The 18,570-nt window shown below is 43.7% G+C and overlaps 2 protein-coding genes across 3 annotated transcripts in view; one reads left to right on the forward strand and one right to left on the reverse strand.

Annotated features, from left to right (window-relative positions):
* The window catches only part of LOC149314729 (tetratricopeptide repeat protein 9A-like), a 54,727-nt gene that overhangs the window by 27,641 nt on the left and 8,516 nt on the right, over positions 1-18,570 (forward strand). The window contains exon 2 of the mRNA XM_089521795.1: positions 10,260-10,442. Within this exon, the coding sequence (XP_089377921.1) occupies positions 10,260-10,442 (183 nt within the window). The remainder of the gene's footprint in view (positions 1-10,259; positions 10,443-18,570) is intronic.
* MAP3K9 (mitogen-activated protein kinase kinase kinase 9) overlaps positions 1-18,570 on the reverse strand; it is a 129,868-nt gene that overhangs the window by 24,574 nt on the left and 86,724 nt on the right. The gene's annotated exons all lie outside the window — the stretch shown is intronic.

Genomic DNA, 18,570 nt, shown 5'->3' on the forward strand with positions numbered 1-18,570 from the left:
CATTCTGATGGTAGGTGGATGCTTTTGGAAGTGAAGAGACACCTTTGGATGCAACAAAAGCTCAGAGGAAAATCAGAAGGGAAGAAATGAATGCAGAGCTTCTTGCTGAGAAAGAGGACCAGGGTAGGGAAAGAAGGGGGTGTTCCTGGGGGAAGGAAAGCTCTGGCAGGGTTTGCAATAGGGGAAAATGTAAATCAGCAAAGAAAAGGAAGAGCTTCAGCAGGTTCCACAAGATGAATATTGATTCTGAAAGATAAAAGCTAGGTCAGAGATTATTGGGGTAATTTAGAAAAGCAGACAGAGAGAGAAGGGAACTCTCCAAGGCATTTTACCTGCTTGATCAACAACGAGCATTAAACAAACAAAACAAACAAACAAAAAAAATAGAACAAACTAACTCTCCTCACATAGCTTGGATGGGTGGGGTGGGACAAGGAATATTTATCAAAGCAGGAGGAACTGATTAATACAAAGAACTGGGTCTCACCACTGAACCAATTTCTCTGTCTCTTTCATTTTCTCTCTCCGACTGCTGACACAATGCAAAATTAATGCCATTTGACACCCCTTTAACTGCCATGGTTCCATCCTATAGAATCCTGGGATTTGAAGTTTGTTGTGGCATCAGAGCTCTCTGACAGAGAAGGCTAAATATCTCATAAAAGTTCAAATCCCAGAATTCCATAGCATCAAGCCATGGTGCTGCCATGCTGCAGAGTTAATGCAGTTCGATAGCACATTAACTGGCTCAGTACTATGGAATTCTGTGGTTTGTACTTTTGTGAGCTATTTAGCCTTCTCTATTAGAAAGCTCTGGTGCCACAATAAACTACAAATCCCAAGACTCCATAGGATGGAACCCTGACAGTATAAATAGTGTCAAATTCTGGAGTGTAAATGCAATCTCTGTGTAGCTTTTTAACTACAAAGCCAATAACCAAAGATAGAGGAGCACAGTTATTATTAAAGGACACTCTGAAGAAGCTTGCATGTGAAGTTTTTCAGACAGATAATATCATTAGTCTGGGAAAAGCCAAAGATATAGCTGTGTTAGTCTGTAGATTCAGTATGTAGAGAGATCTTGTAGCACCTTTGAGACTAACTGAAATAAAGAAGTTGGCAGCATGAGCTTTTGTAGACTTTAGTCTGCTTCCTCAGCATTAGTCTGTTTCAGTATAAAACGAGGAGGGTGGGCTGTAGCCCTTGAAGAATAGGCTGAAATAACATATTATATTCTGCTCGTGAGGGTGCACGTGCACCCCATTCAAGCCTATGGGGCTTGAATACATGCGAGTCTCCATTTTCGTGGGGGGCTGTCTGGAATGGATCCCCCGTGAAAACAGAGGGTTGACTGTTGTCTTAAAAGTGCCACCAGACTCCTTTCTCTTTTCTCTTGTGAAACTCTTTAGGTCCACATTTTTCATGTCATAAAACCTGTCCCCCCACCTTCCTATCTCGAGTTCTGAATTGACAGGACAAATCCTTTAAGGAGATCATAGTATAAATCACCTTTCTCTACTGTTTCTTTACCTGTTTGTTTCATTTGATACACTGGATTAGTAATTTACTAAATAAAAAGCTTAACTATACCACCAGGCAACATGTTACAAAACAGAAAATTCAGTGCCACCAGTATCAGTTTAGATGACAATAGAAACAGCCTCATACAGTGAGCCATCCTTATCTGCAGATTTTTATCTGCATCCACAGTTTGAAAATGTTCCAAAAGCATATAAATTCCAAAAAGCAAACCTTAATTTTGTCATTTGGTATAAGGGATGCCATTTTGCTATGCCATTATATTTAGTGGGACTTGAACATCCATGGATTTTGTTATCCACTGGGATTTCTGGAATCAAACCCAAGTGGATAACAAGGTTCCACTGTACAATGGTGGCTTGCAAGTCTCAGGGTCTATAAGCAAAAGTGAATGTGTGGGTCTTAACTAGTATGGTGCCATGAGCCCTTTCACATTACACAATTACAGTGCTATGATTCCAGTTAATGGCCCTGGCAAAATCCCATGGTATCCTGGTATTTGCATTTTGTTTGTTTGTTTGTTTGTTTGTTGTGTGCCTTTGAGCCATTTCCAAGTTATGGCAGCTCTAAGGCAAACCTATCACAGGGTTTTCTTGGCAAGTTTCTTCAGAGGGGGTTTGCCATTGCCATTCTCTGAGGCTAAGAGACTGTGATGTGCCCAAGGTCACCCAGTGGGTTTCCATGGCTGAGCAGGGATTTGAGCCCTGTTCTCCGGAGTCATAGTCAAACCGTAGCTCAAACCACTATACCACACTGGCATTTTAGGGAAGGGTATTTTGAATTCTCAGCCAGGGAGCTCTAGTACCTCGACAAACTACAAACCCAGGATGCCGAAGGATGTTTCCAGAATAGTTTACATGCAATCATACTACAATAATTGTATCGTGGGAAAAGGTCCCCATATCTCATATTTTCTCTTTGCTGGAGAGCCAGGTGGTTGATACACTAGCTCAGGGACCTCTTGGGATGTTTTTGGAATGTGGTTCCCTGTATTCTTCACTACTAACTGCACTCATTACTGCTTATGGAGCCGCAGTCCAGTAACTTCTGAAAGGCTACACTTTCTCCACTCCTTCACTTGCTGAATTCTTGCTATATCTCCCAGGCCATGAATTAGAATAAACGGTACTCTGGGCATGGGGTATCTTTCTTCCCCAGTTATGGCTTCCTTTAAAACCAAATGCATTGTGCTTCTAATATTTACAGCATTTGTTATTCTTATCATGTTTAAATATCACCTCAAAGCTCCATGCTGTTTGGTTTTAATATCTTGAATGAAGTGAATGACATTGAAATGGAAGTTGGAACATGAAATTATATTTCACAGTTCAGTGGAAGTTTATTCTTGGCATTAGAACGAACATATAGAACTTTGAGAAAGGTGAAAGACGCTGCTTTTGATTCCAGCCTAGCTCAGTGCAGACAGACACTTTCCAGTGTTAAGTCATTAAACTCAGCTTGATGCCCACTGTGGGATCACCCACCTCAAGGCTAACTTGGGCTCCAGCATCAGGCATAAACAGTCAATACATATTTCCCCAAACAATACCTGATCATAGAGGCTGAGTCCCCTTCAATGAGGAACAACATTGTCTGCATCTGCATTACAGAAATGATCGGGTTTGACACCACTTTACCTGCCATGGCTCCATGTGATGGAATTCTGGTGCCTCAACAAAATACTATCCATATGAATTCTATCACATGGAGCAGTGGCAGTTAAAGTGGTGTCAAACTGGATTATTTCTGCAGTGCAAATGTAGAAGGTGACAGGAATGTCTTGGAAGCACTGGAGGAACTGTGGGAAGCCCTTGAGACACCTCTTTCTTCTTTGACACTTGGGCTTTTATTTATTTTTTGATAGTCCCTCTCCAATTAGGAGATGGGTGGGGGAAGAGGTGGGACGGCCAGCTGGCAGAGGGTAGGAGAACTTCCGCACGACAGAAGGGATAGGATCGTGATCAGGGCTGCATCCGCATTGCAGAAATTTTGACACCACTTTAACTGCCATGGTCTAGTGCTTTGGAATTCTGGGAATGGTAGTTTTGTGAGACTTTTACTCTTCTCTGGCAGAGAGCACTGGTGCCCCATCAAATTACCATTCCCAGAATTCCACCGCATGGAGCCATGGCAGTTATTGGGGTGAAACGAGAATATTTCTGCAGTGTGAATACAGCCATTGACAATATCATCCCTGACCAATACGCTACCCTTTCCCTAGGCTGCTTTTAGTGTGCATCAGGAACAATGTAAGTTTCTTCTGCCTCATGTGGAGGGAAATTAGTAGAGAACACGTTTGGTTTCTTCACCCAGGATCAGTTATAGGGGGAAGGAGAACTGATCTGGCTTCTGCATATCAATAGCTTTACTTTCAGAGGAAAACCATTTGTCTGCCTAGAATTTCCCAGAAGTAGGGGGAATTCAGAATTAAGGAGAGTTGCCAGGGTTCTATTATTATTATTATTATTATTATTATTATTATTGCACTATTTCTCCTCCTCATTGTTACTGTGTGCCTTTAAGTCATTTATGACTTATGGCAACAACGGGGTTTTCTTGGCAGAATTGGTCATTGCCTTCCTCCAAGGCTGAGAGCGTATGACTTGCCCAGGGTCACCAAGTGAGTTTCCATGGCTAAGCAGGGATTTGAACTCTGCTCTCCCAGTGTCCTAGTCCAATGCTCAAGTCACTCCACCACACTGGCTCTCTGCTTTCTAAAGCCAGAAATCCTTTTGTGCCATTCATACATATGTACTCATGTGTCCTGTCTTTATCCTACGTTCCAAGGTCTTCAATAGAAAAGAATCAATTTTACTAGTTAAGATGGGGGAAACAGCTGAGATAATGTTGCTGCTGATGGTGAAGGAAGGGGAGGGGGAGGAGGAGAAGGGGTTATTGTTGTTGCTTCTGCTTCAAAATGGCTTAGTTTACCTGTATATCCCAGACCCTTGGATGATCAATATTTCCTGGTTTAGCATGGATTGATTTGGATTGTAATGTGAGGGTAGGCGTTCTGTTGCATTTGGTGACACACTGCATCAACTGGCAAGCAAATCTAACATAATTTTAATGAACAGATAGGAAAAGTCAATGAATCAGCTGCTAACTGGAAAGTGGCACTTATTTTTTAATTTCGTCATCCATCACAGGGAGGCTGCCAAGCAGTCATATAGGCGGGGGGTTACAGACCGCCATGAAAGTACGCGCAGAGTGCATACTAGGGTTAGGGAGGTGCGGTGCTTCCACACCTCCCTAACCCTAATACGCGCTCTGCGCATAAAAAATGACGGTGGCCGTTCCAGATGGCCGCCGTCATGAGCACGTCACGGCCGCGCCGCCTCTATACGGGGCGGCATGGACGTGACGTCCTCGTTCCGTGCCAGGGCGCCTAGGGCGCCCTTAGCGCAAACCAGGAAGGAGCTCCGTTTTGGAGCTCCTTCCTGGTTTGCGGCGCCGCTTTGCTTCGCTGGGCGCAGCCTTCAGACGGCTGCGCCCAGCGAAGCAAGGGAGAAAGGGGCCAAGCAGCCCCTTTCTCCCCCTCCCCGCTGCCGCGGGGTGTCCTTGGGGCTTCAAGCCCCAAGGACACCCCTTTTCAGACTGCGGGGAAGCGGCGTTTTGCCGCTTCCCTGCAGCCTGAAAAGCGGCGGATCGGGGCCTCAGCGGCTGCCGTTCTAACCACTGAGGCCCTGATACACCGGGGAAAGGGGCAGGTACAGCCCGCCCCAAATAGGCGGTCTGTAACCCGCCTAAACTGATCTAATTAATACAAAACATGATCAAGGAGGCTATAAGTAGCATGTCAGCTGCCAAGCAATAAAAAAACAAAAAATTATTTGCAGGTTTTTTGAAATGGGAAATGTCTTAGAAGAGCTTGGCTCTGGAGTAACTTTAGCTTTTCAGTAATTTTGGGTTGCAGACACTTATACCAAGAATGCACTGCTGAGGGCAATGGATAACTCTGGGGTAAATATGCCCAAAGATTGAGAGATGAGTGAGATCTGCTTTCTTTCATATGACCTCATGAACTTCTGTTATTCTAAGACTGAGGTACAGAGACATTAACCCAACACTGTCAAGTTCCACTTTTGACCAAAATGTACAGAAGTCCCCGCCCCTAGAGAATTGTCTTGTTTGCAAAATAAAGGGCAGAGCGATCTTGGATTAAGAAAGGTGGATTTAATATTTCTTAACCTAGAAACAAGGGGAGGGGATTTGCATGACCTTCATAGTGACCTCTCACTTTCAACTACTAATTGGCCCTTTCACATGACACAGTTATAGCACTGTGATTCCACTTTGTCAGGGCTACATCTTATAGGGTTTGTAGTTTGATGGGGCGGTAGGGCTCTCTGGAAGGGGAGTCTAAATACCCTTCCCAAAACTGCAAATCCCAGGATTCTATAATATCATGCCATGGCAGTTAAAGTGGCATCGTAGGATGATAATTGTGCAGTGTGAAAGGATGCTTGGGCAGTTGCTAGAACTAAACAGTTGATCAGTGTAATAAAATGGCCTATAAGAGAAGTATAGCTCAGAGGTAGAGCACATGCTTTGTATGCAGAAAATCCTAAATTCAATACTTTAGCATCTCCACATAAGCGAAGGGATAGGGGAAAGCACTGTCTGAAAATCCAGAGGTGCTGCCAGTAAGTATAGAGGCAATGTTGGACTAGACCAGTTATTGGTGTAACTTGTATAAAGGAGCTTCCTGCAAGCTTATTAGTGTTCACTAGGGCTTTTCCTGACTTCTTCCTTCACACTCTATTGATATTTTCTGTATTTTCTTGCCCTGGTGCATCATTTTGAAACCAACCTTGTGCAAGGGGATTGCTCCCAAGCCCAGATGGGCAAAGGGCAGTTGCTGCTACTGCTGTACCTGTTATTTGACACATAAATATAGAACACCAGCCTCAGAGCTGTCAAGGGCTCTAGCATGAAATTCACACTTTCAGCAAAGAAAAAGTGTGGAGATGCAAGAGAGAGATGCAGAAAGAGGGAAGAAGAAAAACCTCCATACGTCCATTTTGATCTCCGTTAGAAACTAGGGACAACCAAGGAATCAGTGTTTGAAAAACAGGCGAGGATGCGTCTGAATAAAATAATGCATTTATAGATAATCTTTGAAAGTGTCTGTGAAGTATCTGCTGGTAGGTTGCTTTTGAAATCCACCATGTATGTACTGCTCTGGTGATATCAAATGTTCTTATCGCTTTTCATCCAACCTCCCCCCCAATCCCCCATGATGCAGCCATTCCTCCATAAAACTCATTTCTGTGAGATTTAACTAGTCCAGACAGCAGCTTCCTGCCTTGCTGGCTCCATGACTGGCTGCACTAAACTGGAAGTGAAGGACGCAATATGAGCAAAAGAAGAGATTTTCAGCCACAAGGGGTGATTGCAGAACAATTCTTTGGCAAGTCTTCACTTGGACTGTGTCACTCTGCTGGCCTCACCTCTGCCTTGTTCTGTTATTTTGGACAAGTAACGACCAGAGCTCAGAGTCTGGCACACAGCCCAAAGTAAACATTAGGTTCAATGCATCTTTGCACTGCGTATGCCTTAAAACACACACACACACACACACACACACACACACACACACACACACACAAGCTATTGGATGTGGGGTGTGTGTGTATAAATATTGAGAGAGAGAGAGAGAGAGAGAGAGAGAGAGAGAGAGAGAGAGAGAGAGAGAGAAGCCAGCGGTTACAGATTTAACTCCTTCGCTTTTGCTGTACTGATAAAAATAAAAACTTTGAAGCTCCACTAAGAGCAGATAATGTCCCACGTTGCCGGAGAGGCAGGTGAGGTAAAAGTTAGTCATGACTAACTCCAATTGAAAGCAGTGGGAATTTAATTTTTTCTGACTAATGTTGACAATTGGTCTGGGTGAGATTTCATCATAACTTTTGTCAATGGCTTCTATTCCTTTTGGCTATATGCTGAATTCTGGATTAGAGGGAACATGACTCTGAATGCCGGTTGCTAGGAAAATAATAGTGAGAGGCGATTCTTATATCCACGGGCTGCTTCTGGTTGTTGCACCAAAGATCACACTCATGAGAAAAGGTGAAAGCATCAGCAAGAGAACAGGCCCCTGTCATTTTGCAGTGGATGCTGCTTAGTAAATGAAGATTGGGAGGGATCAGGCTGGGAGACACTGCTTGGCTATGTAACAAAGGTGGCCACATAGCTAAGCAGGTGATACAGAATTGTAGCCTCAATTACATTTATTCAGAGATTAGAAGTTACTTTTTTGGATTAGGACTACCAGTCAGCATGGCCTTTAGAACCTGGGAAATGTTGACAGTGGTCAAACTGTTGTAGGTTGTGCATTTTATACCTCATAGGACTGTCATCTTACAAGAACTATGCTGGCTTCCAGTTTGCTTCTGAGCTCAATTCAAGGTTCTGGTTTTGACTAACAAAGCCTTAAATGGCTTGTAGCAAGGATATCTGAAAGACTACCTACTTCCATATGAGCCTGCCTTATCCCACTTGTTCTGTTGTAAAGAAAGATAAGTATCTCTATTGGGACATGACATAATGCAAATTCATGCTACCTGATCCTTTTAAGCAGTGATGCACTGAACCTGGAATTTGGTGCAGGCAGTGAGCTCTTCCTCTGAGCCATGCCCACAAAACCTGAAAATGGCCTGCTATGAAATAACCACTGTGTGTATGTAGCAAATTTGCCACTTCAGCAATTCTTAAGTAACTCTCTTAGTGACTGACCTGGGAGTGCCAGTACAGTACAGATCTTGTCTTTCTCAGGAGCTTATTAGATGACCTTAAGCAATTCATTCTCAGCCCTGCTCAATTGCAACAGGGAATTATAGTATTACTCACCTGACAACTTGCAAGTTAGTTATAAAGGTTGCCAAGAGAAAGTCTGAGAAGTTCTTTTAACTAGAGGAGAGGGGAGTTCGAGCTTCCACCTTGTTGTTGCTTTAACTAGAATCTTGAAGTTCACCAATTGGAGCCAGGTGTCAAACAGAGGCTTAGGGCCAAGGCATTTATTTGGAATTAAGGGACAAAAATTTGCCCAAGAATTTGTTTTCAGCACTGAAAGTGAAGTTACTTTTCTTTCCTGCACAAATCCACTCCTGATTTTCTCCCTAAAACTGTCTCAATTAGAAACGAATCACTTAATATAGAAAGGAGGAGAACTTTTTAGTTTTTGCTGTTATTAAACTAGTAGGGGAGAGCCACTGTGGTATAGTGGTTTGAGCACTGGACTATGATTCTTAAGACCAGGGTTCAAATTGCTGCTTGGCCATGCAAAGCCACTGGGTGACTTTAAGCAAGCCACACTCTCTCAGACAAAGGCAAAGGCATAACCCCTATGAACAAATCTCGCAAAAAAAACCAAACCCAAAACAAAAAAAAAAACCCAACAACCCTTGATAGGTTCACCTTAAGGTCACCATAAGTTGGAAGCGACTTGAAGGTACACAACAACAACAACAACAACAACAACAACTAGTGGGGAGTGAGAAACCAGACACAGACCACTCAAAGATCTACCAAAGATACCAATTGTTACATGTTGTTATTATTGGCTAACATCTTGAGCTTTTACAAATGCATAAGCTAGATTTATACATTCATAAACTGTTCAGTATTCATGTTTACAGTTGTGGCCCTATTGCCATGATTGCAGATGCTCCTCACTGGACCTTAACATGCAGCAGCCATACCAAGTGATGGAGGTCTGTTGTGCTGTTGATTGGGACAAAGCAGGATGATAATAAGATGACGTTTCCAGCCCACTCCCACCAGTGAACTGCAGTGTGACAATCAGAAGAAGGACCTCTTTTGCAACTCCTAGTCCCACCACAGAATGCTGGTGAGGGAGACTCCAGTTGTCCTCAGAACAGACCTCTGTCATTAGCTGTGGCTGCTGGCTGTTAAGCTAGGTTTGAAAAGTCAGATCAGGGGACTATGTGTAGTTAAGTACAGTATTCTTAACCATATCTGCGATGTGGGATCTTGGACACTATTATAAAATGAATACCCACATTAATGTGAGTACACAAATCCAAGCATTATGTGCTGACAGACCACAAGTTTGACTTTCAGTAAGCAACAGTGTGGGCCAATTTTGTATTCCTCTCTTCTACACTGATTGTAGAAAATGTATTCACATTCTAACAGATGGAAGCAGAGTTGGCTGTGTGTGGCCCTGGATAAGAACACTATACGTAGGTGGGGATTTTTAAAACAGAGAATGTTAAAAGGCCACCATCAAAAGAAGAATCACAACAGCAAGATTAAGCAAAATGCATGCCTTTCCATTCAGTTACCTGATATTATTTCATTTTTTTAAAATCCTCACTTTATTTTTATGGGCTTTGAAACTGCCAGTCACAATTCAGCATTCTGTTTATGTTCCTTTTCCTTTGTTACTTCAAAGCCATTTACCTGCTTTTGTGATTTTTGCTACCCATTCCACAGAGAATTCATGGCTCTTCTACAAAATAAACAACACCTACCAGTGTATCTTAACTCAAATTTCTAATTATAGACCTTTTCAACTGAGATTAGGGATGGCAAAAACTGGATTTGACACTCACTTTACATGACAGCCCCACTTCCTGAGTCACAATCACCTCACCTGGCTTTGCATCCTTTCCACAAAGGTGTGGGGTGGGTGTGAAGAAAGGAGAAGAATGACTTTTTTCTAAAGAATCTTGTGCTGTTATTTCCCTTTGTAGCCTGCCTCCTTCAAGCTGAGCTGGTGAATTATGAGCGAGTCAAAGAATACTGCCTGAAAGTACTGAAGAAGGAAGGAGAGAACTTCAAGGCACTCTATCGGTCAGGAGTGGCCTTCTACCACCTTGGAGACTACAACAAGGCACTTTACTACTTGAATGAAGCACGGTCTCGACAGCCAACAGGTACTGGTAGGAAGGAGAGGCCCCTATCAGGCTATGTCTTCAACAGTACTCTCTTACCAACCCCTACACCCATGATGTTTCTAAAATGCATAACTTTGGTTCATTTCATCTTAGGAGGTTCTTCTGCTACTCTTTTCACATTTGTCATTCACACGGAGAACTCATAAAGGCTAGGATGAGTTATTGAACTTGATCTGGGTCTGCCAGCCTGAATTACAATCCCGGGAAGCGTCTTTCACCTTTCTCCATAAGATTTAGATTGAAATGGGGCAAGTGCACCCCACAGAATACAGCAAGCCCATGGCACCCACTTCCGGGGCCCCTGAAGCCCCACCAATCCTCAAAAGTCCCCATCCCCCCATTTTAAAAATTAACATATTTTAAGGCAAATTTTGTTCCAAAACTATACATAAAACTGCGCAAATGCATAAAACACATGAAAACACCTCCACCCTCTCAAACATCCCACCTAACACCATACTATGCCAAATATCTCCATTTCACTCTGCAGTGACTCTCTGAAGTAGGGTTGCCATAATTCCCTTCCACAAAACTGGGACAAAATGTAGGACGTGATGTAGCAGCCTCTCTCTTTGGGGCCCAGCCAGCCTGCAAAGCCTTCTCACCGCCGGCGGCTGAGCCCCAAGGAGAGAGGCCGCCGTGGTAAGGCCTCTCCTCCACCACCGCCTGCCGTCTGGCCCCCACACAACTCCACCACCGCTGGAGGAGAGGCCTAGAGACCTTGCTCCTTGGGGCTCAGTCGGCTGGCTGAGGCCCCACCCTGCGCCCCATCCAAGGCCAGTGAGGCCTAGTGAAGGAACTAGGCTTCGCAGGCTGCCGCATAGTTGCAGTGGCGGCAGTGGCAGTGGGAGACGGGAATTTGCCTGAACCCAGGCCGGGACATTCAAAACGGCTGAAAACCGTGAATGTCCAAGCAGAATCCGGGATATGGCAATCTTACTCAGAAGGGCAAAAGGAAGGTCACATCCTGACTGCAATCCTGTGTTGGTCAGTGTCATATAGTCATTCCACAATTGGATCTATGGCGTGGGACAGACCGCTCAAAAAGGGCGGCCTGCCGGCGGCCTGCTTTCCTCCAAAGGGAAGCCGTAACTGCCGAACCGTGCGGCTTCCCACCGGAGGAAAAAGAACTCGTTACATAAGCAATGTGTGGTGATGTATGGATGACCCTTGTCACTTATGTCACAATGGCGGCGCCCATGTACATGGGGCGCCACCATTGTAACACCGCAGTGTATGCCGCATGGTCCCTAACCCTAAAATCAGTGCCAGTACGCCACTTGTTGGTGGCATGTACTGTGCCTCTGTTACGGTGAGCCACATAATCCCCCTGCCCAAATTTACCATACAGCCTCTGGAGCCCCCTGTGTCTGGCTCCATTAGTTCACCCACCCACCCACATACATCCACCTCAGTTGAAATCCATCCCTGTCATGAGATCATTGCATAGGAAGCTTTTCTGCACAACATCAGTTGCTGTTAATGAGACAGGGAGATGCACACTGTCATGGTACCTCAGCACAGGCAGGTTATTAGAAAGAGGTAGAGAGAATTTAGACTTGTCATGGAACCCATAGAGCAATTCAAGACTGTATCCAGTCTTTTCAAAAATTAGATTAGATTATTCAGAAATTCACTAGAAGGGAAGGCTGCAGCCTGCTCCTTGGGACATTTTCTCCCAAGCTGATCCTCAGGAGCAAAGCTCTAAGTCTTGACAACTGCACTTGGAGTAGCGTCAGCTTTCTAAAGCAGAATGACCCTCAGATTAATTTGCAAAACCTTCTCCAAGTAATCATGTGAGACCTCTGACAAGTGATGCCTCCTTCTCCCAGCAACCTGCTTTATGGAGGAGATGAGGTGAGGAAGAGGGGAGTATCAGAAAGAGGGGACAGAGAGAGAGAGATTTTAAAAAGCTCTTTTCCAACTTTGTTTGGAAGGAAGGAAGGAAGGTGAGGAGACATGATTATTAAATTAATTCAAAGGTCATTCTCTTGTTCTTGCCACCCTTCTCCTCATTACTGATCAGCAGCAACTAGTGGCTTCTATATCATTGGGGCAGTAAATGCAATCCAGGTATTCATCCATGCAGCTTTCCAAGATAATAAACCCTATCCCTAAATCGTTCCAGCACCTTGGATAATTCCTGGAAACATGGAATAGATTCACTGTCCCTTGACACTGGAGACCCCCCCATTGTTGTTGATGCTTCTCGTCCATCAGATTAAATTTAAAATCCTAGGAAATCCATTTATCTGTATAACTGCCCATCTGAAAGACCTCCCATCACCACCACCACCATCAGTGGAGTTTATCACACGGGAGGAATTTCTCTTAATTTCGAATGAAAAGAAAGTGGGGCCAGAACACATTCACGTGAATTCGCTAGTTCAGTGAATTTACATGAATTCGAATTGTGTTCAAACTGACTCACCATTGCCCGAAAATAGCTTGCCATTGCCCAAAATTGCATGTGGTAGTCTATCACGCAATAACATAAAATCCCATGATTGCATTCGACTGACTTCTCATTACCGAAATTGCTTGTGGTAGTCTATCCCGCAATAACGTTAAACCCCATGATTGCGTTCAGATTGCCATTGGATTATACTTCCAATTTCCCTTGTCTGATAAACTCCAGTGTTGCATTTATTGGGGCCTGGAGTGGTATGGAGGATAAGAAACCTTGGTGTGACGTTTCTGTTCATTTGTCACATGTTATGCAGTGGCTGTGTGTGAAGTATTGCAATGTGAGATAATGCCAGTGTGGCTCAAGTAGTTTTATAAATGATTTAAAAAGAAGGAAGAGAAAAGAGATACAAATCCCACCCCCTCATTCCCAGCAGCCAGTGCCAAGGACTGAGTTTCCATTATGCTACTTTACACATGCATTACTATTTGCTGTGTCCATTAGGTCCACAGCAATACGCTCATGGACTGAGGAACTGAGTCTAAATTTCCTCTCTCCCCCATGACCCAACAGGTTACCAGGGTTGTGAGAATTGATACAGAAAGGTATTTGAGGGTGAATAGGTGGGGAGCATTTGCCCATAAGAGTTTATGGATCAAGACTGTAAAGTTGAGTTGAATTGAGGTCAAAGACTATTTCAACAGAACACACACACAAAAAGCACACACTTCTGTCTCTGCCCCCTCCCCCCCCCCCAATTCCCCAGTGCTTTGCGCAGGACAAGCAATATATTTGGGCTTGTGCTGCCCTCTTAATATCCCATGAGGCATTCTGTTTCCATCTGTCATATTTGGGCAGAATGCTGCCTGAAGCACTTTTCATTTTATTCAAACAGCTGCACACTCTCTATTTGCTCTGCCAGTGTGTTTATACACCCTTTCAGTCAGCCAGGCTAGAGGAGAGGCTGCCATCCCTGCTCTATATCTCAGTGAGCTAGAGAAAATGCCCAGCTTCATCAAAACAAAAACTAATTAGAAGAAAATGCAGAATGATCTCTTTTTGGTCCTTGAGGTCCAGGTTAAGTCCAGGTACTGATTGGCCTTTTGAGCCATCACCTATGAATTCTGGTTCTGACGTTTATCTTTTGGGTCAACTTTCCTTTTATTCATTTTTAAAATAAACAGTGAGTTATATTCTTAAAATGAACAGGTTGCCTCAAAACCACATTTTTCAACAAAAGTGTTTATGAATTTGAATGTAGCTTTATGCAGGGAAAGAGAGATTTGATCTGAAGCTGCCAAGCAATCAGGTGTGTGGAGGCAGGGGACTTTTCCACTCTGTTGCCCTTTTTTTTGGGGGGGGGGGTGTACCGGTGAAAGCCAGGGATTGGAACAGAATCCTGCCCTTTTAAAAGAAGTAAAGGCCAGAAATATATCTTTTTCATGTTTGAACTTCGTAATCCATACATATGTATCTAGGCACCATGTAACTTAAGCCAGTTTTTCACAACCTGGATCCCTTCACATGTGTTGGATAACAGTTCCTATCATCTGGGTTCACTGGGGAATGAAAGGAGTTAGTCCATCACTTCTAGGAGGGAGCAGGTTGGAAACTGCTGATCTAAGAGTGTTTGGGACGTCTATAAATTGTCCTCCATGTGCTCTGTTTGAAATGAAAGATGCAGGTCAGTGCACATCAGGAGAATAAAGAGGTGGCCATGGAACTGTAATCTGGAAATGTGACTGCAGTGGTTCTGGCAATGTTTTTACAGCTGCTCCCCAGCACAGCCACTCCATCCCACGCTAAAGCCGAACAGAAGACCCAGCCCAGCAGATGGGACAGCAAAAGAACAAAAAGAGCTTTTGTTTTCAAGCCTGCTCCATAACCCAGATGTTGTTGGACTGCAACTCTCATCAGCTCTAAACATCATAATCAATGGTTAGGAATGCTGAGAGTGATAGTCCACCTCTCCTGACCTAGAAAAACACAATATGAGGTTTTCCTGCAGACACACTCCTCCTAGGTCTTGAGTTGGCCTCAGGTCCGGTCTGAGGAAGACCACTTTGCAGCCTAAGCTGATCTGATGGTTTTGATAGTCTGAGGTTTGTTTTTAAACAGGGAGGATTAGAAACTCCTTAACTGAGGAATCAAAATCCACAGCACTATTGCATCTCAAGCTTCCAAGGCCTCTCCTTCCACTGGAAGGCCCAAGCAAAGAAGATAGAAGGAATGTCAGGTTCCAAGCTAGGCTGCTTCCCATTTCAATTCGTATTCATTTGGAGATAATAAATAAATAAATAAAATATTTATTTATAGCCCGCCTTTTGTAGATCAAGGTGGGTTACAACAATAACAGAATTACAAGATCTGTAAGGATTCCCTCTATCCCTCTAATTGAAAACTGCAGGTTTAATCGCTTCCTTAATGTTTTCCCACCCACTAGGCCAAACCGATAGTTCTGTCTGTCGAAAAGAGGTTATATTTATACTGGGGGGGGGGGGGAGGTGTTTCAAATGTTGACCCAAGGTAGCTATTTGGAACTTGAGTACCTGCTTCAAAGCTCATGGCAGGTCTCCCTTTCACCAAGACTCATGAGGATTCAGACCTGCCTGAGGTTTACTGGAGCTTTACTGGAGCTTGGAATAGGTCATTTTCAGGAGTGTTCAAAGAAGTAGCCATGTTAGTGCTTTACAGAATAAAAAGGAAGAAAGGAGGGAGAGGAAAGAGGGAATGTAGTAGCTCCCTTAAGACTAACTGGTTTTTATTTTCACATGCACTTTTGTGGATATAAACTCATTTCTTCAGATGCAGTGTTAAAGCCTCAGGTTATCGAACATATTTATACAGTTGTGGGATAGAATGTAATATCCTGAAAGATGCAAAACATGTCCCTTGCCCTTTGAAAATTTGAAGTTCAATTCCCAGCTTGGCCATGAAACCTGCTGGGTGACCCCAGGCAAGTCACACACGCTCAGCCTCAGAGGATAGCAATGGCAAACCCTGTCTGAAGAAACTTGCCAAGAAAACCCTGAGGGTCGCCATAAGTTGGAAACAACTTCAAGGTACATCAGCAACAACATGTGCTCTGAACACTAAAAGTGTTATATAAATGCCCATTGTTGCTATTACTAGACTAACCTTTTTTGCCCCAGTTTTTCTGTCTGTGAAATGGAGGTATTTATGCTTCTTGGCTTTGCGTGAGTCCTCATGCTTGAAATATGAGCATGTAATGCTTCATGTACCCATTTAAATAAAGATGCATTAGGGCGAGTCAGCGGAAAATTACTTCTTTGAACAAAAGAATTTCTTAAATGGCCAGCAGGAATTTACTTCATAGAAGGCTCTTCTGTTCTAAAAGCCTGCTGCTGTTGAAGCAAATCTCTTAAAGCTATTTATTTTCCTGCCAAGGGCTTACAGAGCTGAAAACTAACCTGCCCGAATTGCTTTTCATCTCTCTGCCCTCTAACCTCAACCACAAAATACCCAGAGAGGAATCTGAAATAATTGTGTGGTTCCCTCATTAAAGGAAACAGTTTGAAGTAGGACAAGAGATCATTAAAAAGTTATGGCAGGTTTTAGTAAACCAGACAGGACATATACTGACCAGACAGTTAGGGTCTCTGAGAGTGGGTTCATGCCCTGGTAAGAAAATTCTTTTAGGCCCTGGAAGTTTGATCTTTCCCTCAAAGTCCATTGAATCTTTGCAAACAGGGAGACACAACCTACACTCCCCCCTCAACACTTGCCAAATGTCACTCTTTGACCCACACCCAGAGACTTCCTTCCTCCTACTACACATGCCTCTTGGTGGCCAATCTAGGACAGCCAAGGAATGTTTGGGAGCTGCTCATGAAGGCAGAGGAGCTAGCAAAGATTTGGGAGAGCTGGCTGACTGTTCAGGCCAGGTGGCTGAGCCCACAGTGGGTTGATTGCTTATGGGATCTCATCTGCACTGGCCACTTTACCCCAGGGGCAGCCTGGAGTATCCTGGCCCAACAGCTGCCCTGGCCACCCCCATTACTTGGCTTCTGTTCCCAAATCACAGGCCTGTTACAGACTGCCAAAATAAAGCTGCTTCGGGTCTCTTTGGAGGTATGCTATTTAAATGATGCATGCATCCTAAGAATCCAGAAGCTGCACCAAAGCTGCACTCCAGTGCTTAGGAATGGAGTGTGGCTTTGGTGCAACTTCCGGACTCTTAGGACCCATGCATCATTTAAATAGCATATCTCCAAAGAGACCCGAAGCAGCTTTATTTTGGCAGTCTGTAACAGGCCTCTGTGACTTTTTGAATGGGTGTCTTGATGGGCTGTCCGGCATGTCCACGGCTTCCATAGGTCACATGCCATGGTTCAATGGTCACATGCTGGGCACCTTGTTCCAATTGCAGAATGAGCAACCTATGGCATTGATGGATGCAACATGCGGCCCAATATGTCAGATGTCATCCAGACTGCTCACACCAGAACCAGGGTTTGAGCCATATGTCATCTGAACAGGATGATGCCAGAACAGGGCAGGGGGGAACAGGTCTTTTGGCAAATGTAGATAAGGTCTGCTTCTCTGTTTCCAGCTGCTATCTCTGGCATCAGAGGTCTTGCATTTTACCTGTGGCTTCTATCGACACTGTTCACCTGCCCCTCTAGTTCCTTTCCTCCCTCTCACTGGCACAACAGCATCCCTTTGGTCATCCATGGCTTTCTTTTCCTCATTTGGCCCCCAGATCTGTTCTCCCTTGCATCAAGGATGTACCTGCTTAAAATCTTTAGTCTTTTATAATACAGTGTTTTGTATATTGTTATGATTTTCTTTGGAATTCATGAATTTTATGATGGATGGTGAAAACAACAGACAAATAATGATAGTAACAAGAAGGACAAAAACATATTCAATTAAACCCTTTTGGGCCATGGTAAATTGTACTAGCTTGATATGCTGTGGATAGTTGGTGTAATGGGAAAAACTGAAATGGTCCATGCTGCTGTTTTAGGAGGATCAGTCTATATAGGGAGTGTCTGTGCCTCATTAACACTGAACTCATTTCTAGCCACTGCCTCCCCCCAGAAAAAGTTAAGAGGGATTGGCTCACTAGGTTTTTATTTATAGAAAATGCTTTTTAAGTACCATGAATGGCACTCTTCAGAGTAAAGAGAGACAGATTCCTTTCCCAAGGAACCTACAAACTCTAAAAACTAAGGTTAGACACAAGAGAACCACAGAGGAAAGGGAAGTCCAAGAAGACAATAGGGGTAAATGTGGAAACCATATGAGAGTGTTCCGTTGTGTACAGGCTTAGCTGCAGTGGGGTAGAACACGGGACCAAAGACATTATGCCAAAAATTTCCAATGTGATGTTAATGGCATGACATAAAGTCCAAAGTACAATAGTCTCATTTTAGTAATCTTGGCTTCTAGGGAGAGTTCAGACTTGATTTGCTTTAAGACTCACTCATTTGTCTTTTAGTAGTTTTTCTACAGTCGCTGTAGAACTTTTTTCCAGCACCACATTAAATATGGGTTGATTCTCTTCCTATCACCTAGCCTCATTGTCCATCTTTCACCTAGCCTCACTGTCCATTATTATGGTATGGGCAATATTATGGTATGGACAATCCTGACTTTGGTATTCAATATCTCCACATTCCTATACCCATAAACACTCTTGTGCTGCCCAACATACATGCAAATGACACTGGTTTT

Source organism: Sceloporus occidentalis, unplaced genomic scaffold (assembly GCF_023333645.1).
Source record: "Sceloporus occidentalis isolate IW3139 unplaced genomic scaffold, rSceOcc1.0.p SCAF_4, whole genome shotgun sequence".
Classification (NCBI taxonomy): Eukaryota; Metazoa; Chordata; class Lepidosauria; order Squamata; family Phrynosomatidae; genus Sceloporus; species Sceloporus occidentalis.